Source organism: Ischnura elegans, chromosome 6, assembly GCF_921293095.1.
Source record: "Ischnura elegans chromosome 6, ioIscEleg1.1, whole genome shotgun sequence".
In the NCBI taxonomy this organism is placed as follows: Eukaryota; Metazoa; Arthropoda; class Insecta; order Odonata; family Coenagrionidae; genus Ischnura; species Ischnura elegans.
In genome coordinates this window covers 77,478,857-77,504,001 of record NC_060251.1, presented here as the reverse complement: position 1 = coordinate 77,504,001, position 25,145 = coordinate 77,478,857, and the positions used below count along the sequence as shown (strand labels likewise).

Sequence of the window (25,145 nt, the reverse complement as noted above, 5' to 3'; positions counted from 1 at the left end):
TACTGGAGCCCAATAATTGTTCAGTAGCACGAATGTTGGATGCATGCTTTATTGATACTTATTTCAAAGGAGCTCTAGAGGCGTGCACGAATCATCAAATGCCAAATGACGAAGCGGAATGATACAGGCAAGCTTAGAGAGAAAGGTATGAGTATCTTAGCCGTATTGTATTTCAGAGAAGAGTCATTCGGTCATAATACTACGCTGTACTCAACAAATTACTATGAAGATCAAATGCGACTTTGCATCTAAGAGGATTGTAACCAGGGATGGAAATAGAAACTAAAAGAAATTCAAAACCAGTAAAATTTCAATAGTTTCGTTCCCGGGAGCGAAATGTAGAAAGGAAACGAAATGGATTTAAACCCGGGGAGCTAAACTCAGGGTCGAAACGAAATCGGAGTCAAAACTACTCTGGGTCGAAACTAAAGTAAAACTGTGGGACGAAACGAAACGCAGATAATGTTTTGCACCGGAGTGACGACGTGATTCACCTTTGAACTGTTTAGTTTCGACCCACACACTGAGTACGAAGTATGGTTGAATGAAGTAGAGGTTCGGCCTACCGCAATTAGATGCATGGGACACTCATATTTTCACCACTGCTGGAGGATGGTGAGCGCAAACTGGCCATTCAATTTTTAAGCTCAATGTTTTAACCTCTTAATAGGTATGTCAAAGGTAATGGGTCAAAACTATTCTCTCTTATCACCCTCAACTCAAATTTTGGGATCGAAAATTGACTAAGAGCAGCGGAGTTTCGATTAATCTAGTTTCATTCCCGGGACTAAAGTTTTGTCCCGGGTCGAAACTAAACTCTTAGGTGATTTTAATTTCGTGCGGGAACGAAACTAAACCTTAGCCTTGTTTTTACGTTTCCCTCTGGGTCGAGACGAAACATTTTCGTTTCGTCTCACTTGCCATCCCTGATTGTAACAAGTATTTGGGAGAATCGGTGGAATGTGGATTGTGGAGGCCATGAAGGAACGACAAGTAGAGAAAAGGGCAGTAGAGGAAAAGTTGCGTGTATTCTCAGAAAAGTACAATTAATTAGTCTTGAAGCAGGAGTAATAATCTGGAAAATGGAGAAAATTAAGGGCGACTAGGAGCAGTCAAGAAAGATGGGTGAAGCAGAAATTACGGTGAGAGAAGCCGACGAATTTATACAGGATATCAATAAGAGATAATAGAGTGGAAAACTGGGTTTAAGAGACAATTTGACGAAATATATGAGCTTTGAATATATTAATCCTGCATGAATAAATAGGAGCTTATGAAAGGACCGTTGCGTAAGAGTTAAAAGAAAAGGTTTGTTAAGAGTCTGATCTGGAGTGTAGCACTTAACAATGCGGAAACGTGGAGACTGAGGAAGAAGGACGAGAGAAGACTGGAGGCATTCGATATGTGGGTATGGCGAAGAATGTAGAAGGTGAAATGCACGGAGAGGAGGAGGAATTGCTAAGAGCTGGACATGATGGGTAAGGAGAGGCAGCTTTTAGATAAGATACGGAGGAGACAGAAGGTATGGATGGAGGGAGCACTTAGCGGAGAGGGGATGCTGAAAACCGTGTTGGAAGGTAATAATGTAAGGTAAGAAAGGGAGAGGAAGGAAAAGAATAGGATTTCTAGATAGATTGAAAGGGAGTAGGCCTTACAGTGAATTGAAGAGGGAAGTGTATGACGCAGTGGCGTAGCCAGGAATTTTGTTAGTGGGGTGGGGGGGGGGGGGTCCAAAGCCAGGGGGAAAACTTTTTGGAAAACAGGGAACTAAGTTGAGGGTTTTCAGCTAATTTTAAATTTGTCATAATCGAAAAAAACTTTATTTTTCAGAGAAATCTTTTGTAAATTCGTGATTTTTCAATATTTGGTGTTCATTTGTGATGCAAAGTAACTGTGCTTTTATATTTCGGGGAGGGGTGTCCGGACCTCCCGTAACCCCCTTTACCTACGCCACTGTTATGAAGGAAAGGGAGGCTACCAGAACGTCTCGTAAGTACTCCATGGGAATTACCTTAATCGGTAGAATACTTTAATAATAATTGAAATGATCACCCTATGAAACTAAACAACCAGAGTCAAAGAGAAATGAAAGAGAAAGTGTCACCAAATGGCTACTTACCGTCCATCGCTGTGTCGGTAGTACTGGCCTCATCGTCTTTGATAGCAACGGAAGCAAGTGATCCTCCTTTTCCCGCGCACTTCTCCAAATGGCCCTTCATTCGAGCCACTAATGCAACCATTGCTGTGTTACAAACTTTGCACTTGGCTTTGATTCCCTTTTTGTCCTTCGCCTCCACTTCCGTAAAGTCCTCCCAAACGGGATCTTTGATCTCTTCCGTTGATTCTGTCTTCGCCTGCAAAATGAGTGTCTCATTAGGACCAAAGTCTGCTAAAAATGAGGAGGTTTACAAAATATTTGAAACGGGGTTTTACTCAGGGATCAGTACAGTTCAGAACAGGATTTCATTTAGTAGCTAAAACTAAGAACTATAATATTCAACGTCAACCTGTGGCATATTAGATTGAGTATTTTCCATAAAAATATACAAGAAACAGACTTACCCATATTTTATGGAGACTTCTGCTCGTGATTTAAAAGTCTTCCATCATGTGATAATTGTATTGCTTGATAGCTGTGGTTGGAATTTAAGCCTGCGCGTCTTCATGCCTGAGAATCAATCGATGAACAGCCGAAGCATCACATTCTCTCTTTTGAGATATGATGAAGTCATGTACGAGTTTTGGAGGTGGCAATTTAGTTTATTACCGATTTCATTAGAAATGAGCCTCGGAATAGCTAAACATAAAATTATGAAGAATTAGCAGAATGCAAAGCATTTTAAACGTATTTATTTCAATTAACGACAGCGTGACATAACCGTAGTTGATGGGAATAAAATTTTTGAAGTCTTTTTGCAAGGTCTTATCCAATGTGATAAGTTAAACAGGGTGATTGGTCGTAATACATCATTTTCAAAGAAACTTGGCGTGGAGTTTAGGTGGGGGGTGGGAGGGGGGGGGGGGAGGGTTAAAAATTTTGACGTCACATGCTGCTTCCCCCAAATCACAATGGGTACTGAAAAACGTTCGCTTCTGTAAATTTTTATTTGAGATTAAGATTGATATACATCTGGAGTTGATTACCTAAGTTTTCGAGAGATAAAATTTCTACTTGTAGGTATATACAAAAGCTTTAATTGGTGTTAATACGTTGCTTTCTTCATATTCATATTAAAATTTTAGTCACGATATCACTTGTCACTTGAAAGAGACGCTCAATGAGAGGCTTTGAACAAAATCCGATGGTATCATCGAATGTTAAATCATCGCTTGCACCGTATCCTTTCAAAAATAGAAACAACGCACAGAATATTCTAATTAGATTTAAAATAAGCCAACGACATGGAAATACAGTCGCCCAATCGTGACGAATGCACTTAAGTATAGATTCAATTACATACGTTTTAAGGAGACAGTAAAACTTAATGGAGGAACAACGAAATCAGAAGCAGCTATTGATATGAATCGTTCCCACTCGTCACGAATAGCGACAGATTGCCGAGTTGTGATGATGAACACTTACCGGGAACCCCCCAATTCTCCTAAGGAATAAAAAATAATGAATTGACCTACTTCTCAGAACATCTAAATCGCTCCAAATGCTGTGACACCTATTCTTCGCGGCATTATCTCACTTCCTCAAAGATGTAGGTTACGCGTGAGATCGATTTTACGGCTTAAAACAGGTCGGACGGAATAACCCCTACCAAGTCTTTGGTGTCAGATATTTCGAATATTCTTACAGTTCACCTCTCGGCTGCTGATGTTTATCCCTTGTTTAAATTATCTAGTTAACCCAGAAATGCTAGATAAAGGGAAAATATTCAGTGAAACTGTTGTATGGAATGACCGTGGAGAGTCCTTGGACAATTATCGAGTTTAAATGACAAATAGTAAATGCCTTTACCAAAATGTGGGAAAAGTTCTACCCGCTGAACTGTCGTGGTTGGCGAGTCAAGGAAATGCTTCATTAAAATTAAAATTGAAAATCTTAGGCTTAAAATGGTTTTCAAGTCAAGAGAACTGAGTCACTAAAGCAGTTAAATTCAGTGCAGTAAAAAAATTATTGCCTTCCAAGCTCGCAGGAAATATGCGTTTCCCCTACCACGTTTAACCTCCAACGGTTTATGGCTTCACGTTGTTTGACCATAGAGGGAAATTTTACTTTCTCACACTAAGATAATGATGAGAAGTATACCGAAACGAGAATGCATACTGATATTAACGCTATTAAAAGTAATAATCATAAGCTGGGCTACTTGCTTATCAAGTGAACTAAATTGTTTTTATACCGGACTCAAGAAGTGCGTACTTAAAACCTTTCTAAATACAAAACCTAAGCTATTAACCTCATAATTCCACGGATTTATTTTTACGTTTAGTGATTCATATTTGCGAATCATTTTTATAAGATGTATCCCGTATCGGTTATGCGAAAAATAACTTCATGCATGTTTTGGGGAGTCTTTTCAATACCTGGTTTGGTAAAGCCTCTGAGATACACCTCGGTGTAATTAGAAGCATGCCTGATCGCCAATCGAGAGCTCCGGGCTCGACTCCTGTCTAGGTCAAAGAGTTTTTCATTGCGAATTACATTCTTGGTGTATATATACTGGGGAAATCTCGAGTCGGGCTAACTATGACTTATAATTTACGAGTTGCTCAACTAGTGATGAATATTTAGGCGTGAAAACGGGTAGTCACTGTTCAGGTTTAATGCCGCAGTCCCGGCCCTCAAAGAGTATGCATCACTTGCACTTAGGAAGTCCTTATAAACGATATTTATACAAACTCTATTCTCTTTACAGCATAAAAACCTTAAATTATCATCTTGAAATGTTCAATGTGTACAGAGTAAAGTCAACCTCCTGACGCATAGCTATTGGTTCTTAAAGGAAAAAAAATCCTTGAAGAAAGCGAATTTTAGCCGTAAATAGTAACATGTTCATACACATTATTTAGAGCGGTAATGGTCATGTGAATTGAGTAAATAGTGAAATGAAGTAAATGGAGCGAGTAAAATTGGAAATTCAACATATCGCATTTGCATCAGGCCACACTGAAGACGCAGTGGCCAGTAGGGTCGTTTGAAGCTTCGCTGGGAAGAGGCACCTTCCTAGATTAATTTACTCACGTCTCCTGGGTATATCTGCGTCTCGGCGTCCACTCCGGTCTTCGCGGGGATGTAGAGAGGGGTCGGGGGCCGGTCAATGAATGGATCCGTCTGACACCATACGTCCTCCTCCATTGGGCGATCGAATATCTGGAAGGTGCGAATGCAGAGATTCGGGGGGTCAGGAGCTTGCAGTTGAGCCATCAAACATCTTAGCAGTCGGCGTGGCGGGAGGGTCCCCTACGCCGGGGGTGGCGACCCTATGGCACGCGTGCCAAACATGGCAGGTGGCGCAACTGTTTACGCATTCTGACCGGGGATGACTTTACAGTTTGTTCACGCTAGGTTAAGAGTACATGATCCTCGTATGTACTCTTATCTTACAGTATGTACTGTATGCACAATCGTGCCGTCCTCGGTGGCGGCGGGGTTAAGTCCTCGACTGCTAAGCAATGGTCTCGGGATCGAGTCCCGCTGGGGCATATGTGTTTTTAAATTTGTTGTCCAATTGTTGAAATGATCGTAATTAGACCTATGATCATTACTGACATCATTTTTTTATCCAATTAGAAACTAAAATTAATTTCAGTGGCAGGTGAAGACAAAGGCCGTTTTCTGACTTGCCAAACAGCGTCACTTTAACCGTTAAAAAACAAGCCATCAAGTCAAGAAAATATAAAGAAGTAACACCTTCAACTCCTCGATACTCTTTTTCAGTTTTTTGACAACCCCAAATCAAAGTGAAGATAACACCATTGGTTACCGATAAATTGAGATATTTAAATAATTTTAATGTGTACTTAATTGTGTGGAGAATACAAAAATGCCATAAATAGAATGAAATTTTGTTGAGCTGTGCCCACCGAGGCTGGAGGCTTATCACCAATGGCAGTAAAGTATAGCACAATCCGATAGCACTGCAAATAAAAAACCAGGAACATTTCTCACTGCACTAACGAAATTTTATCAAGGCCGTAGCAAGAAAATTTTTGATGGGCTCATTAGAAGGGGAACTTATGTCGGGGGATTTAATAAACGCTACAAATTTCACCAAAAACTTTTTCATATTTAAGGTGGAAACTTTGAAGAAATAATTTGACCATAAGTTTTAATTTTAAGCCGATATCTCTGATTTAAAAAAATTCACCTTGAACTTAAAAATTTCAGTTATTGTTTGATTTTTCTTGCGTTAGCAAAACTGGAGATATTTGGTTTTGTTTTCACAAGAACACTGAATAATGAAATGTTACGAATTGGCTGAACTGACTATAGTTAATATTTTTAGCTTGTTTTATAATTCAGTAGAATTACAAACGAGAATAGTTAGACGAGACAGTAACTTATGTCAACTAAAATCGGGACCCGTATCTTTAAGCACGAGGGGGTGAAATCTTTCTGACAAGGAATAATTGATATTGTAACGGTATAAGGTTATTTCTGCACAGAACCAACTAAAATCCTAAAACTAAAAACAATCCTAGGATCTTTAAAATGTTTCAGCTGATAGATATTATGACCACACTGATTTACACCTCAACCTTGAGATACTTTTTCGTACCAATAGCTTCAAGTATTGTCCTTAATTTGGGGAGAAATGACATTCTTAGCCGTTCTTTTTATGAAATCATGTACACAAGCGCAGAACAGCAACAAAAAATAGAATTAAGGTAAATCGAATGTAAAGTTGTCAAAATTAATTAATTTTCGACTTTGTTTTACCAAAACAGAATTATATTACCACGACCAATCGTAATTCTTGATAAGGAATTCAATTTATTCCTTGGAATATAACAAAACGTTAATATGCAAATTAAAGCTGAGTTAAAATCAATGCCGCGTTAAATATTCACGTGGAGTGAAATTGGCTGAAAATTATTCATCAAATTGGCTGTATTGGCTGACACGCTGTAAACCCGTAAGCATAAATTAATTTTTGTCAAAATCGATGAAAATTCGACCTTAACTCAAGGTTAATTAAGACAATATTGTTTCCACTACTCTTGATAACCTTGAAACGAAATCAATAACTTGATTAATATTTGACACGCTGACTTTGACGAGATTGGCTAGATTGATAAAAGACATAGATATTTAAGGTCGAATATTCGTTGCCATAATTGCTATTTTGCATTGCTCCGATTATATTACTAATCTTCTCCCTGAAAATTATCAAAGACTAAAAATTATCTAAGACTAGAAACTTCATTAATCCACGCTCAATTTCCCCGGTCAAGGTCCACAAACGAAGTTCTCAGTTAAAAGGTGGCTGTTGATGCCTAAAGGGAAAGCATCAAGATAACCCATCTCGCTTAGTCCTTCTGAGCTTTCGTGACGTCGCTAAAACAGAAGTTTGCGATTATCACGTCATTGGTCTAGATATTTCTATATATGCGCAAAAAAACTGTAGAAGTGCTCAGGAAAATGTAATGGTATTTGATGATTTTGAAATATCTCGTAACCTTATTTTAATTTGCTCGTTAAGCTATTATTTTTACCTTTTTCAAAGCATTCACCAGGGATAAGTGGATGAAGATAACTGAGACTCTTCTCGCAGCACGAAGACCTTGGATTAATGACTTTTATATAAAGTGAAACCTCTTATCAATAGTAAAAGACTTTGATCGAAGGTATACGTCGTATTCCGTATATGCTCTATGGGCACTAACGGAAATTATCGAAAATATAATGAACGAAATGGACAGTTACGGGTAAACATAGAAAAATACAGGTACTTATCTCTTTGAAATTTATTTTTTTATCTTTTCATCATACACTTCTGGGGCACAGCTAGGAATTTAGACTAGGGGGGTTTTAGGCACAACTAATACTGGGTGGTCTGGGAGTATGTTATACCCGCCAGGGTAAGCATCATGTATGGGGCCCTCCCCCAGAATTTTTTTAAGATGATTGGTTCAAAATTGTGAGTTTTAGGCTTTCTAAGGGATATTTTATTAATATTTACACTATTATATAAGTAATATAAATCAAATAAAGTAAAATGGACTAAACTTCAAAATTTCTCTGAGCTCCGGGGGGGAAGGGGGGGGGGTTTATCTCCCCAAAGCCCCCCTCCTCACAGCGTCAGATTCACTTAGTGCTAACATAATAATCCTACCGTATCTAGTCTAGGTATAATCTTGCGCACTGTAGTACTTAAAGGAACAAACAATTCTTTGTTTAAACTCAGTTAGTTTAGTACCTGAAATATTAGCGTGAAAACTTTCAAGCTGCTCATTCTGTCAGTGCTTGGTGTAAGTAAATATAGTAAAGCTTTAAAACTGATAATGTGACGTAAGGATAACAAAATTACCGAGTGATTATATTACATTATATTAAATACAGAACAAAGGAAATCGTGCTTAGCTTAATCATGGCGGAATAAGCAGTAATATATACACCAAATTGAGTTATTAAATGACCTTATTGCAAAGTGAATCGCTAAATAGAATCATGATAATATTTGAGGAATGAGTAAACCTAATGAACTTAGAATTTTATAGAATGTAACTTCATCAAATAGGGAGAATCTAATATGCCACAGGAGCGTTTTACCTTTGACCACTATTATAACCATTGTAAAATGGACTGTTGTACATTGAAGTTCAAATAAGTCATATTTTATTGCTAAATGGTCTCTAGTTGTGATATAGCTGAGTGAGTTTAGATTCAAATGACCAGAAAAGGAAACGTCGAAATAACAATAAATCACTGGTCTTAAAACTATGATTTGAAAGTAAACAAGGTAGACAAGAAAACATGTTTAATAATTACCGAAATAGGCAAAATTACGGTGATGGCAACATTATACATCTCTTAAACTTAAAGTCTTATAGCTAGACATACTTATATTTAAACACTTAAATAAGCAAAAATGCTACGCGAAATAAGGTATCTATGAAAAACTAATGTATTTTAGCCTTAGCAGCGCCTCCCGCAAAAAGGAGGTATATATCGCCCGAATCCGTTGCTAATCATTTATTTCTCCTTAATATTTACGTGAATGAAATGAAATTGACCTATTTTCATTGGTGTATGAGATGACAATCACGAAAATATCATTGCTTGATTAGGATTCGTGGTAAAAGTAAATTAATGCTTGAAATAACAATTTTTCTCCGTATCTCGCTTCTGGTGCTCGGATCGCTTCAGTACAACGGGCGAAATTCGATATAGATGGAATTGAAAAAATAACTTGTAATTTATAAACAATCGTATAATAAAAAATAACTCACGTATCACTAATATCACTAAAAACGATAAATTTAAGTTCTAAGATATTAATCCTTCACCTACAGTTTTCAGATAATTTATCCAATTTGTACTTTATAACAAGGTTAAATGGGCCCAAATATTCAATTTCAAAGAATTTAATTCCCTAGCCCGGTATTTTTCACATGGTTATTTTCGACGAATGAGGCAGTGTTATTATAATTTCATTATTGAAAACAAAAGGTGATTCATTCGAACCTTCGAGGTTTAATTTACGAATTTTCTGAATCGCTTAAGGATTTTATTATATATATGTGCAATACCTACGCATTATTTAAATCTATTCCAATTTCGAAATATGTCTTGCATCCTTCAGTATTTTGCGAGATGTTCAGACGTCTAATTTTACACTAAGAGCCCGTTTTATAATGTCTAGTTAGCGTTAACCGGAACATTGTACTGTCGTAATCTTAACTTGAAGGTATTTCAAAGTTAATGTAGTGAAAAGTAGTTCAGGATAACGGTTAGTTTAACAGGTGACTTCAAGTGGAAGATATCGTGAAGTCTGATTTTTATGCTCCGAAAAAACTTAACTAGACATTATAAAACCGGCCCTAAATATATGTTTTTATTTTGTCTACCCCGATCTCCTTTTCACTGATGTACATTTTACTTCAGGAGACATCTATTTTAATGGAAGACAAGGCCATTTTTGTAATTTTATCGAGTTATGCTTATTAGAACTTTACTCTCATGAATATCTAGTAAAAGATAAATTTAACTATTAAATTTTACACAATACACCACCACAGTACTACTGTACTTCCTAAATAAAACTGGCCACGATAATTTAAATTAATTACAGATATTAAAAATTACTGAATGAAAACTGTGTTAATACGGCATCATTTTAGTACCCCGTATTACCGATGCGAGAAGTTATTCTAAGAAGTTCGAAATGGCCTTTCCTTGGAATCCAAGATTTATTAAGTTGCTCGGGTGATGAAAAATACCTCTGGGAACAGATATAAAACATTGATGAATTCACTTACTTCCTCCAGGTATTTATCCGTTTGCACGTCCATGTGCTGTCGGCCCGACACTGGCGGCGGGGTGCCCAGTCTTTGGGGCCTTCTGGGGGCCTTGGCCCTCCGCCTGGCGGCGGCTCGCCTCCTCCGCGCCGCCTCCAACTCCATTCGCCTCTGTTCAATGTCCACCTGGCCCTGAAAATGCCACAAACGAGATAAATTTCCCTTTTAAAAATTACAAAATTCAGTAGAAAGACACTAACATACTGGTCGATCAACTGAGAGCTGAAATTTGGCCCGGTAGGTAAAAAAAAAACCTTACGACCCCCCGATTTGATCCAATATACAGTACAAACTCTGTAGTCCTAAAAGAATCAAAGTTTCTTTTGATATATAAAAAATGGTCATATCCCAAACAATAGACTCGAGCATAGGGCGGATTAAGCTTCTTGTTTCGGGGGGAACGGTTCATTACTTTCCTCGGCGTCTTAATGGTATGCATCTTAAAGATGAGGTAAGATATGAGTGGAAAAGTGGCTTTTAAATATTGATCATTAGTATTTAAACATTTCTTCTTGAACTGGTGAAATAGAAAATAATCATTAGAGACACTTCCATTGCAGATAGCCATGGAAATTGGCATATTTAAGAATTTTTGAGGAAATGTTTTTTGTACTATAAAGTTTGTAATACCTCTTCATCAGGACCCACAAAGGCTCCGAATAGTGGCCGATACTGAGCCTGGGGTTCGGCGCCGTGGTTTCGTATTTTACTTCTTCAGAGTACTTCACCAATGAGGGTTTTTAATCTTACGGGTGAATAAATGAAATTCCTAAATAGTTCGATCTAATTTCATTTTCGCGTGGTATATCTCTGGGAATCATATTTTCAGTTGGAAAATTTCATTTTAATTCTTTGATCAGCACAAGTACTCCACAGCCAATGATAAAAAGTGAAAGTGATTTGACTATAACTATTAATTGGTGAGTAAGTTTGAAATCTAATACCATTTCCATTCGGATCATGTTGTAATACGTAATCGATACCTCCACTGCATAAACGCTCAACAATCACTCACCGAATGAAAAAATCCACTCATCTAGTACTACAAGGGCTACTAGATGAGCGGATTTGATTCGGTGGGCGATTGTTGAGCGTTTGTGCAGTGAAGGTATCGTAACATGAATTACTGTTCCTCTGTTTTTTATTCATAGTGAGGCACAGAAACATTCAAAAGCAGGACGTCAGTATGCTAGTTTTATGTAATCTCTTTATGTTGCGAAAACTTTTCAGCAGCACTAAGATTGCTCCAATTCTCAGTCCGACGCGTTTGCTCTACATTTTCCCTTGTATTGCCACTAATGCGCACCGAGTTTGTCTTGCATATCGGGTAAAATCGGGTAGTTAGAATATTTTAGCAAAACAGCCGAGCCGGAGCAGGATGACCAGCATCTAGGGACCATGGTTACGAGCCGAGAATGAACTCTGGACCCTCGGGCGATTTCCTCGTGCAGTGAGGAGGTGCATTAGCCATTTTTTCATGCATCCGATTTACTTTGTAAATGATATGCTTAGTCCACTTTTACTTTGGAGCTAGTTGATTAAGAAACTCTCTAAGATTAAAAGGGTTTATGTCTTACGTGTGACCGAAGTGACTCGTTCGTAGGTCCCTTAAGGGACTGCAACTCTTCATGTTTACATTATTCTGCAGACCTGTAATTTTATTTTAACGATCTATTATTTTTTCTCAAAAATTTGAAATCTAAAAGAATTTCTTGAGAAAAATGAGTCGGATTACGGAGAGAGTATATTAAATATTAAAATACAGATTTGTCAAATTATTTTCCGTTAAATTTATAAAGTTTGCATAGTGGTTAGACTCATTTTCTAGAAGAAGTGCACTGAAATTTCAAACGCAGACGATAATATTAGTTGATAAACTTGATAAAAATAAGTTCCACACATTTTCCTCGCGCATGAACCACCACAGTCCCATTAATACGGTCATTTCACTTCAGCCCACTATTCCTCTAGAAGCGATGGCACAGTGGGTGCACCAAGCTTAATTCTTTCACGCATATTCTCATGAAGAAAAGCGTATTACATGTGCTCGAATTTCAAATTGAAGGTTGATGAAGAATGAATAAGTAGCTGAGATCGAGCGTTTCTTCCCTTATCCGTCGCTATAATTGTTTAAACCTTATAGTAGGAATAGAAGAAATAAAAACTTAGCTATTCCACACGGTGAGGAGTTACAGGTAAGTTGACCAGTATATATAACAGAAAAGGATATCCTTATACTGGTCAATTTACTGTAACTCCTCACCTTGACAATTGTACGCCGTAACGAAACCATGGTCGGTCACAATAAATTACCATTTGGAAATAGCTAAGTTTTTATTTCTTCTATTCCTACGAAAAAGGATTTCCACAAAGTTACGCCCGCTACTAGTTAAACCTTATATTTGAGACGAGACAAAATTTTCTAGATTTTCCAATTCATTGTGATGCTCTATGGCAGGTCGAGGTCACAGAGGGCGATGGTAAAATCGCATTTAAGCACACGGTCGACTTTTTCGAAATTATTTTGTGGATGTAAGATATCCTCTACGATTTGTACGATGCGTAAACTCGGAGTTGATCTTCCCTGAACAGAATAATATGACAAGTCTGCATCTTTGCCTAATATAAACGTTAGCCAGTTTGCGACGTGATACCACGTAAATATAGACACTAAAGGAAACTAATGTGTTATAGTTAACACTTAAAGTGTTCACAACAGTACTACTATCACTAATATCCACTAACTAATTGAAACTCTTACGAATGAAAATGAAAAGGCACGTCTTATCAAGGTATCGGCCATGTTGGAGCCTTCTTCTCTACAGATTAAGATTCTTTGGCGTCTATCTTAATTCTAATTGGCCATTAATCATTTTTGACATTACGTAATGATCTTTTAGATGATTTCTGATCATCAGCGATGAACCGAACGTCGAAAGATAAGCAACTATGGAATATTTATTATGGTTGGAAACTAAATAATATTTCCTCCAGTAAGAAAAATAGCAGATCCTGCTATCAGAGAGCCTATCACCTTCTTCGGTGACGCAACCGGCTCCGGTGTTCCTTCTTTAGATTCGCTACGCAGTTTCTGGTAACGCAAAATCGGATGCATGAAAAGTTGGATTTCATTTCTACCCTCAAAAACTTCCGCTCCGGTGTGCATTATGTGGCACCAGCAACTTGGTTGGTACCCAAGATGCCAAGAAGACATCCTCATCTCACTGCGTAAGCCTTCCAAGCAGCTAAGCCATTTTTTGGGAGTAAAATATAGTGGGGTGTTTTCTGGGTATAGGTAGCAACAGATGGAGATTGGTTTCGATAACCTATGTTATCTTGGTTGTCAACTTACTGGTCATAAATTGAAAAATGAGAGGTTTTGGGAAACTTGGAACACAGGGAGTGGATTTTGTGATGTAATTAAGCTTCTGACAAAGAGCTAGCAAACAATGCAGCAAAACGGATGCAATTTCTATTAATTGTGGTGGAAGGTGCTAAGCGAAATTATGATTAAATAATAAACTCTTAAGGTATTTAAAACTTTTCCTAGAATCATAAATACTGCGAGGAAAAAAGTACTATAAGTAAAGCGGAGAAAATTTTCATGAAGCAGCTAATCGAGAAAGACCACATACGAAAAGAAAGGGCAGCAGAAGTAGTAAGGGTATTTTAGGGATATAGTTTATAGTCATCATAACTGGTCAACAATCCTATGATTAGTTTGACGCAGCTCTCCACTCTATTCTCCTATCAGCTAATCTTTTCACACCTACGTATTTCTTCTCTTTCACATCCTTCTTTACTTGTTCCATACATTTTGTTCGAGGTCTTCCTTTTCCGTTCTTGCCTTCCACTTGTCCCTCGACGATTGTCTTCATCAGGCCATCATGTCTCAAGATGTGGCCTATAAGGTTGTTCCGTCTTCTTGTTAAGGTTTTCATGAGGCTTCTCTTCTCTCCTACTCTTCTTAGGACTTCCTCGTAACTAATTCGGTCGATCCATTTGATCTTCATCATTCTTCTGTAGCACCACATTTCGAAGGCCTCTATCCTTGCTTTCTCCCCTGCGGTCATTGTCCATGCCTCACTTCCGTATAGGAGCATACTCGAGATGTAGGTTCTTATAAATTGTTTCTTTACTTCCATATTTAAGTTTCTCGCTGTAAGCAGGTCTCTCTTTTGGTGGAATGCTCTCTTCGCTTGAGCTATTCTGCTGATAATTTCTTTCTTACTTCTCCCGTCACTAGTTATCTTGCTTCCCAAATAACCGAATTCATCCACCTCTATCAGTTTTTGCTTCTCTATTTTTATGTTAGTCTTGACTTCTTCTCTTCTGCTGCATACTAAGATCTTGGTTTTCTTCGTGTTTATTTTCAGTTGATATTCACCCATTACCCTACCCATATTAACCAGGATATTTTTCAAATCCTTCTCAGTTTCTGCTTTAACTGGTATTTCATCGGCAAATCTTAGCATGCTAATTTTTTCTCCATGGATATTCACACCCAATGCCTTTTCTTTGATTTCATTAATGGCTTTCTCAATGTAAACGTTGAAAATTACGGGTGACAATGTACAGCCTTGTCTCACTCCTTTCCTAATTCTTGCTTCTTCATAGCTGGGCCCTGATTTTATCACCGATACTTGGTTTTTGTATAAACTGTGAATGATTCTACTGCCATTGTAAAGAACCCCAATTTCCTTTAGGATTCTAAGCATTGTGCTCCAATCCACCTTGTCAAATGCCTTCTCTAAGTCCACGAACGCAACGAACGTTGGCTTGTTCTTTTCCATTCTCTGCTCTATGAGCAGTCTAAGGGCCAATATTGCTTCCCTTGTGATAGTTTATAGCATGCATTTGTAAAGATAATTTGAGCTAGAAGTTGTATCAGGGTATTCACGGAGTTTTGAAACAGTTGCAGTATCATTGAGACAGAATTAACCTTGTTTCATATAAGGCCATATGAAATATGTTCAGGCTGAAGATATGTATTTTTTTAGGCCGAGTGACCTAATCAAGAGACTAAGGATTCAGATATGGAGGAAATGCGAGCAACTACGAAGAGTAGCATGGAGGGATATCGCGGGAGATAAAACACTATGTTATCTTCGGATGTTAATGGATCAAGGAGGGGTCTGAGAGGGAAATGAATGATGAGAATAAAAGAGATTGCCCTTGTAAGTTTTGGGGCATCTTTATTAAGGCTTAAGGGGCTTTTAATTTCGGTCGATCATCGCTAAGAAATAATATGCTCCGAAGCCTCAAATATTAAAATTTGGACGGTTTGGAAGTTTCTAAACAGAATTATGCGTAGGCTTTATTTATGTTCGCACTTATAAACTGTTAAATTGTATGTTGAATTCGCAGGAATTGGGGAAGTGGAAAGGAAAATGATTAATATGAAGATATGCTGCAAGATTTGTGATGAAAGACTACGAAAACAGCTCGGAAATGGATCACTAATTTAGAATTCATGCTAAAATAAGAAGTTCCATTTCAAAATTAAATCGATTAATTATCGTAGCATAACTAATTTACAGGGCAAATAAATGGGGAGATAATAAAAATTTGTACACGTACTAACACACATGTCCCTGAAGTTATAAAGTCGTGATCTTTGAGCTAAATTAAGTTTAGTGGAAATAGAAAAAAATACGAAAAGAATTATAATGAAGTATGCAATCAAAATTTTCATTGGTGAACGAATTTTCCATTCTTTTGCATCTGTGATATAATCAAGCAAACTATCCTTTTCGGGATAAGTTCGAATGAATATATCACCTATTTCTATAGCTGACTATGGCATTAGATATAATTTTCGGATGTTAAAATAAGGTTTTCAAAAGATAAAGCAAGTATCCAATGAATATGAAGGTTGAAGATGGTTTATTGTGCATAGTTCTACGACCACACGCATCATTGCACATTACGCATTGGACTCGTGCTGATGATCAATGGTGAACATTTTAAACTTCTATGTGCAGTGTAATAAGCTTTTTATGATAGAAAAAATAAAATAGATCAATACTAAACGGCTTAAAATATCATCGAAAGATTTATTACTATGATTCCAAAGTTGTTATCTTATCATCGTACATGAAGGAAAATTAATGCATGCTTATAAGTGAATAGTTTTTTCACGTCAGAAATGAATTTTACCAAGCAAATTTTCTCGTTTAGCTTCCCTTTATAGCGGTGGGATTATACATCAAACACAAATGAATGCAAGCATTCAATGACTAACTCCGGAAAGTATATAGTTGGGATATTGATGTAATTAAAATACTTCATAATGACAATTTATCGCCAAAATCATGAATCCATCGGCAAAATTAAAAACTCATGAGGAATTTTAATTAAATTAATGCGAGCAACTTAAGGTATGTTCAGCAAACTCTACTTTCGTCAGATTAATGATCAATCGATGGTGGATTAAATTTTACCCAATTCGTAGCACCCAATTCGCAGTGGATAACCATAGAATATTTACAATTGAGTCCTCACGGGATTGAAAACGAATTAATTTTGTTGACAGCTTCCGTGATGGATTGGGAGGCAATACAGAACTATAGTTTTCCAACAGTTACAGGTTAAAAGCTATATGAAGATAGGCTAATTTCAAGCGTCTGATGCTTACCTATTTAAATTATTACATCTTATCGACTTAAACTATTTTTTCCACGCTATAATTAAGGTTGATTATCTATTAAATTTCTCTAGCTTGAGGAAAGACTTTAAGCCCAGAGCATTGACTTACAATATTTCTTAAATAAAAGGTTTTGGTAGGCTTGTAGGATTGTGGAAGGATTCAAACGGTGCCGTTGGATATTGACAACTTTCGATAAAAACTTATGCAGAGGAAAGAGTCATATGTAATTCAAGTGAGTCTGAATATTGAATCAATTAAATTAGTAATGGCTGATTTTTAATGGAATTATTTGAAATATATTATAAGGAAGTGGAACAATATTAATATGCAAGTCTGCACACACCAATCAAACAACTTTTCCGAGTAGATGAACTAGAAAAACAGGGTTCTCTTCCAGTTATTATTGGGTAGACCAACGCAAAATATAAAATTCGATTTTGTATGTGCATATGAATATTTTATACTCCGACAGCAGTGCTTTTGGTTTTCCAAAAAAATCAATTATTGCAGAAACACGAGATTTTATTTCAGGAATTTCTAGCGCAAGTGAGGCAGTGAGGCTAAGCATGATGGTGCTATTTGCGTGCATTTGCATGGCGTGATTGTGTTTCAGTACGGTCACTGACCTCCTGGGACAATAACTTGGCGTACCCAAAGTACGGGTTCCATTTTGGCTGCTAAAGCAAACGAAAAGACGCAAAATGTCATGAATAATGATTAATAATGGTACAAGATTAGACAAAATTTATCATCAACGCTAGGGTCACAACAATGAGGTAATATTTATGCTTAAGGCCAATATCCATTGCTTAAAATAAGTTTATTAGAAAGGTTTACTAGTTTCGTATATTAATCTACAGTCCCAACTCTCGATTTAACCATATTTGCAAAACGATGTGTAAGGTCTCACTGAAAATAAATAGCACATTTATTTAAATCCATCAAGGTAAAATGTGAGTTATAATGTAGAATAACGCAAGGGATACTTATCGCTAATTTGAATTAACAGCCAAAAAATTGAGAAATCTATTATTACTTGTGGAAAAACGTGCATCATTAAAAGGAATATAGTGGAATAAATCTAATCTAAGTACAAATTTCATTCCATTCAAAAGACTGCCACAGAGTGTCTTCCAACAAAGTATTTGCATAAATTCAGAAACAAGGCATAACATTTAATCTAGAGATTTACTTTTATGATTTGTTGGTCAAATAAAATTTTAGCTTGTTCAGACGAGTTGATTGGGACTTCATTCAAAATATTACAGCTATCTAGAACTTGCTTTTCGCACAATGAATATTGACGATAAACATTTGAAAAATATTTTATCTACTGACCAGAATTTAAATTCCAGATGGTGCATTTGTAACGCTAAGAATTTATTATTATTATATATTAAAACAAAATATTCCAATTAATTGACATATTTGATCATTCAGAAAACACTGTATGGACTATTCCACCTCAATTCAGCAAACGTTTGTTCCTTAGGGTACCAGATTTTGATGAACATTTCTGCATGGATATATATCCTTCTCAAAATGTGTATCCCAAGGCCGTTTTGCGAAAAACGTTTTGTACGTTTTATGAAAATTTTAATCATTTCGCATTTTTGCCCAAAAACGATCCTTGAATCATGTATTTCCTATATATCACCACCAAATTGTCGTAGAGCCATGATTTGTGACTTATTTAAAGCTAACACTTTTTGTTGGATAGCGAATGTGTAAAGTTTAGTAAAATTTCTGTTACTGTTACATTTAAATGTTCGAAAACTTTTAATTAACTTTATCAAACTCTCCATATCATAATTGACCCTTATATATTATTATTTAGATAAATATATCTTACTATTTCGAAAATAAAAATATTTAAGCATATAAATTTTTAACACATTGATTTTGCATAATATTTCGTTCCATTCCGGCTCCTTTATTGGAGATACAATCCGTAGGCTTATAATAGAGGTCCGTGGGTGTCAATACTGCTCCTAAACATAGTAATATGACCTATAGCTCCACTTATAAATTATCAATACGGCCAATAGCTGTTAACTTTATCTTAAAAAATATGCTTTTGACGAACCTTATGAGAAAGCCGTAATGAAGATTTGGATCTAACAAGCAGCTATTATGACTTAATTTTCAAGTTAACTCATATCATTATGAGATATAATTTATTATGATTGAACGATTAGATATTATATAAACAAATTATACAATTAAAAAAATATTATCTAACAATTCGGAACGCAAAAAATATTTTTTCGCTGCACAGTCTGGGGATATTAAGTTTGAAATAGGTATATACCCATACAAATATTTTCATCTAAATCTAAGAGCATAAAGGACAAACGTTTTTTGATTTAAGTTGGAATGACCCCATATGATTAACGGTTCAAAACCAAAGCAATCTGGCTACCTTGAAATAGTGTCATTATTAAACATTTTTTCTAATTTAAAAGTTAATACCTTAATTTATCATTCATCCAAAAATCATTATAGCATCAGAAACATCAACGATTTCTTTTCAAGATTTCATTAACTTCTTGATACATTTTTTAACAGAGCAGACAACAGAAATATGAAACTAAATAGGCACGTAATTCATTGCTTATTAATAATACTTCGTTGTGGAATCTGTATGTAAACGAATAACTCTACATGCTACAAAACTGTCAGCGACAACCTCCCACTATTATGTACGTATTCAGCTAAATTTTATATGCAGAAACATACATGGAAGGTCACATTGCATTATTATCCAGATCATAATAAAACTCGTATTTATTCTTCAACGGTGGAGGTTTTTAATTAGCAGGATATTATCACATGAAGCTATATTATTTTTACTTTATACAGCCTAAATCCATCGAAAATAATATAGCTTATTTTCCACTGAATTGATTACAGTTAACCATATGAGAAAAAATTCAAATACTCTACTAAACCATGATTGATCAAGGAGGATCGCTTGAGGGTTTGGTTTATTCAAAACAGTAATGGAAAATTGTTGACGAACTTCTTTTATACGAATCAAGAAATAATAGGTATGTGTAATATTTCCAACCCGCCGCGTGAACGGCGGTGAAATATACAAGTATTGCCATGAGAAAAAATTCCCCTGGTCCGGGAATCGAACCACGGACCTTTGGCTACCACTGCGCAGACCACTACGCTATCCAGTAGGGTGGGCCGAAAAAAGGTTTTTTTTCCTGATCAAATTTGCCCTATGCGGGAAAGTTGCGAAATGATATAAGGATCTCGCACACAAAATTTTTTTCAAATCGGATAATATTAACCACTGCCGCCCGAGCTCTAAAGTTTAAAATTTTGCGAAAAATCAGGCTGATTTCAGAATCAAACGGCTATGAAGACGAATTTTATGAAAATATGGGATAATGGATAATAAAAAAGAGTGGATACATGTTTATAGTTTATGAAAATGAAATTTGAAGTTTTTTTGACAAAATCTATGGTTAAAAAAATGTCTATGAATTAACAACAAAATTATAGTATAGACTACCCGCACAACACAACTCATTTTTGCCTACATTTCTAAAACTCCATTTTGGGGGCTAAATTGCAGGTAAAATAATATTTATTTCGATTTAATTTCATTTATTATCAAATAAGTCATCATATGGTAGTAAATAATCCCACAAAAAGTAATAATAAGGTAAATTATTTGAAATTTACATCGATCATAATGACGAATAACGTACCTGTGGAGCTATTTTTAACAAGAAATTCAGCCAAGGCTGAGAAAAAACAGAACCTGAACACCAAGCATTTCACTAAGTAGCTCTCTTCTAGTTTCGTAAAGAAACTACCCAGAACTCACAACGAGGAAGAGGCCACCATAGAGTTCCACCCGTGTCCCCCAACCAACCTTCCAAAGGATTACGGGAGGATTGACGCAATGGTTAGAATAGAGGGAAAGCGTACCAGGTGTGGAGTGAAGGGCGTGATATTTGTTGCACCCGAAAGTTTCATGGGTAATGATTTGCCCACTTATGAAGAGATGATGAAAATGTTTATGTACTCTCGGTACATTGAAGTTAAAATACCATTATTTCTCTGTCGGGAATCGCGGAGACAGTGGCTTATGCCATTGAAGGCATTTGGTATAGATCATCTATCCTAGTTGTTGGATATAGGCAAATTGTTTGACAAATTATTCAATATCATGGAAATAATCGCAAGATTCTTCGATCAGTCAACAAGAATGCTTTCATTGATCTAAAGCAAGACTTTCTTCGTCACGCACGTCAGCTTTTTGATGTTACGGCATGTAAATTGCTTTAGTGAGACTGATTCTGTTTGTGATATTCTTTCGAAAATGCCTTGTTTAGAATGGGAATTCCCTAAGGACAGAGAATTGGTAGGAAAATGAAGATAGGCGCCATCGATGTGCAGGAGACCAAAAATAGGAAGACGAGGCTTTGCAGGTTAGAAGGAACAAAGGAACACCCGAATGTTCCACCCTATTTTGTCATAACACTTCTGTTCGGAAGACTCAGGTGATGAAATGACATTGAACGGAGAGTTATGTGATGCAAGTGAAGGAGAGGATTTCATGGAAAAAGGTTAGTGTAAATAATTTGAAATTGCCAAGATATGCATCATCGTGTGAATAATTCTGCATGTCAAACCTCTGCAGCACTTACATCTGCGCACCTAATAGTTATCGGGTTGGTTACTCAAGGAGTCAATGTACTTTATGTTGACAAGAACAAAGTTAGAAGGGAAAGAGAAAGATTGCGCACGTCTCTTCGGAGGAATGTGGGAACTGTTAAACTGCAAGCTCTTTACTTCGACGAGAGGAAAGACTCTGCTTTCGTTTATAGTCAATCAAAGTGAAAAACAATAGGTGAGGAGCATGTAACTCTCGTTCAAGAGCCCGGTTCACGCTACTTATGGCATGTCACCCCATGTGTCAGCAAAGCTATTGGCCTCTAAGATTCCATAACGAATTTTCTAGGGGTGGAAATGATCATTATCGATGGACTCCAAGCAATTGTATGCGATGGAACTGAGGTTAATACCGTAAGCCATGCTGGAGTAATCAGGAGAATGGAAATGGCCCTAAGAAGACCTTTGCATTGGTTTGTTTGCCTGCTTCATTGCAATGAACTATCGTTCAGAACCGTCAAAAGAACTGATGACCCTGGCAAAATTTGTTACCGAAGTTTACGCTCCAATGCGGTTTTCAATAAAATTGAGACAATATTGAACAGAAGTCCCGAAGTATATTATGAACATGATTCTTCTTATGAAATATATAGATAGAGACATCAAATTACGCCGCCACTTTATGATTCAGGGAAATGTAATTTTGCTCACCCAGAGAATATTCCTCTTGCAATGTTAGCCGATGAACGCAGACAAATTCGTGCAATGGCCATCACAAATACATTGAAATCGAGAGAAACTCAGCAGGAGGAATTGAGGAAATTCGAATTTTCCAAAGCTAACCTTCGATGGAGTGAAGAGTTGTCGGGATCGCCACCGGGTCAGGAACTCCATATCTGCCGACGTTTCGATGTCCGGCACGGTCATCGTCCTCAGGGCTATGAATGAACACTTCGGCAGATATGGAGTTCCTGACCCGGTGGCGATTCCGAGAACTCTTCACTCAGTCCATTCAACGGGAAAGCACAAAATCTTTCTAAACTTCGATGCTCAAAATTAAATCAACTTGGTTGACTGTGAACCAATTGAGGTAAATCAACCACCAATAGTAGATGGGATGACAAACAAAAACTTGGAAGACCTTGTTACGGAAAGATCTGTATTTGAAGTACCTTTTCCCTGCCATACACAAGCAGTTGAAAGGATGGTACAAATGATAATGTTAGCATCAAAATCCGTGTGCAGTATAGAACGCAGACATGGATGGGCATTATCGTGCATAAGAGACGGATAATAATAATAATAATCATAGAATAGAATAATTTTCTAAGAGTAATTGATGTGCTTTCACAATCGTGTCCTTCGGAAGGTTGGCTGGGGGGGACACGGGTGGAACTCGATGGTAGCCTCTTCCTCGTGGTGAGTTCTGGGTAGTTTCTTTACGAAACTAGCAGAGAGCTACTTAGTGAAATGCTTGGTGTTCAGGTTCTGTTTATTCTCAGCCTTGGCTGAATTTCTTGTTGAAAATAGCTCCACAGGTACGTTATTCGTCATTATGATCGATGTAAATTTCAAATAATTTACCTTATTATTACTTTGTGTGGGATTATTTACTACCATATGATGACTTATTTGATAATAAATGAAATTAAATCGAAATAAATATTATTTTACCTGCAATTTAGCCCCCAAAATGGAGTTTTAGAAATGTAGGCAAAAAAGAGTTGTGTTGTGCGGGTAGTCTATACTATAATTTTGTTGTTAATTCATAGACATTTTTTTAACCATAGATTTTGTCAAAAAAACTTCAAATTTCATTTTCATAAACTATAAACATGTATCCACTCTTTTTTATTATCCATTATCCCATATTTTCATAAAATTCGTCTTCATAGCCGTTTGATTCTGAAATCAGCCTGATTTTTCGCAAAATTTTAAACTTTAGAGCTCGGGCGGCAGTGGTTAATATTATCCGATTTGAAAAAAATTTTGTGTGCGAGATCCTTATATCATTTCGCAACTTTCCCGCATAGGGCAAATTTGATCAGGAAAAAAAACCTTTTTTCGGCCCACCCTACTATCCAGGTTCTTTAATTCTCATGACAATTATACCGAGGCTCATGGTATTAGGTGTTTTTCAGGTGAAAATCATAAATGGTGTACGCTATCAAAACGTAGGTGCTTAAAAATGAGTTCATAGTAATCGATATAAAATTAAGGCTTGCAATTATAGATAATATTTTATATAGGGGCAATAGCAACTGTCGAGGTTGATTTTTATCTAGCCCATGAATGGCTACAAAAAACACTTTAGTGATAAATTTCACCATAATGCTATTTTTAGCTATAGAATTAGTCATTTTAAATGATACGTAGCAAATACTGGCATTCCGCATTCTCATTTAAAAAGATTTATCAAATGAACATTGCTTGCATAACAGCAGCAGTATTTTCCTGCCCTAATTACCCTCCGGTATGACCTAGTGGCATTCAACGGGGACGGCTAGAGATTAATTGCCAGCGATGTTGTTAAATCTAATGGTAATTTGTATTTTAAAAATTCAGTAGAGATAGATAACACATCAAGACACTCTACAGAGAGACAAATATATTCTATAAAAGTGGCACATCCGAATGTGTTATGCATGACATGCGAGATTTTTTGCTTACAAGTGCTGAATTTTTAAAATTAGGGTGGATTCCTTCACGTAAGGATTACCATATTCTATTGGTTCATTGCCTTACCGCTTGCGTGTTGACCGTCGTGCCACGAACGACCCTCCGGTCGTACATAATATTTCCATAACATTGCGGTCCATCGTCGGGACTGAAAAGACAATGAAGTAATGGAATTAAGCCAATGAAATACATCTTACCATTAAACAAAATATTAAGGCAATTCATAAGTATGGCACAGAGTTATCTCGTAATTTCGTCCACGTGCAAATATTTTACCACTAAAATAGTGGAGGTTTCTCTCCACTGGCCAGCGGCAGAGTAATTTTGAATGCAATGAGGTCGTTCACGATGACGCGAATTCACAAATCTTTAATGGATATCGGTGGAAGGAAGGGAATGATAATGTGAAAAATTTTTCGAAAAAAGTTGTCACCTACTTTTCAAGAGTTGGTGACGTATTAAAGTTCTTGTTTATTTATAAACTCAGGGAGAAACGTAATTGAGGAAAGGAATCAATCACAAGAGTGTGCATAGCATAGAACAACGCGAGGAAAATGTGAGGAGATACTAGGCAGAGAAGTTTGAAGGTGATGACCTTCTCGGCAGCATAGTATGATGTCATCCACTTCTCAGCGAAAGGGTTTAGGCTACCGAATTTTCGCCGCGTTTAACTCGATAGGTAGATTTTAAGATTAGATTGATTTTTTAT

The 25,145-nt window shown here is 36.7% G+C and overlaps 1 protein-coding gene across 4 annotated transcripts in view; it reads right to left on the bottom strand.

Moving 5' to 3' along the window:
• The window catches only part of LOC124161025 (radial spoke head protein 3 homolog B), a 103,902-nt gene that overhangs the window by 35,278 nt on the left and 43,479 nt on the right, over positions 1-25,145 (bottom strand). For 2 of the 4 annotated variants that reach the window (XM_046537166.1, XM_046537163.1), the window contains exons 2-5: positions 24,503-24,584; positions 17,749-17,799; positions 10,435-10,605; positions 5,195-5,323 (exon numbers count right to left, since the gene is read on the bottom strand). In XM_046537166.1, the coding sequence (XP_046393122.1) occupies positions 5,195-5,323; positions 10,435-10,605; positions 17,749-17,799; positions 24,503-24,584 (433 nt within the window). The remainder of the gene's footprint in view (positions 1-5,194; positions 5,324-10,434; positions 10,606-17,748; positions 17,800-24,502; positions 24,585-25,145) is intronic. The other 2 variants (XM_046537167.1, XM_046537165.1) reach the window with 1 other exon arrangement.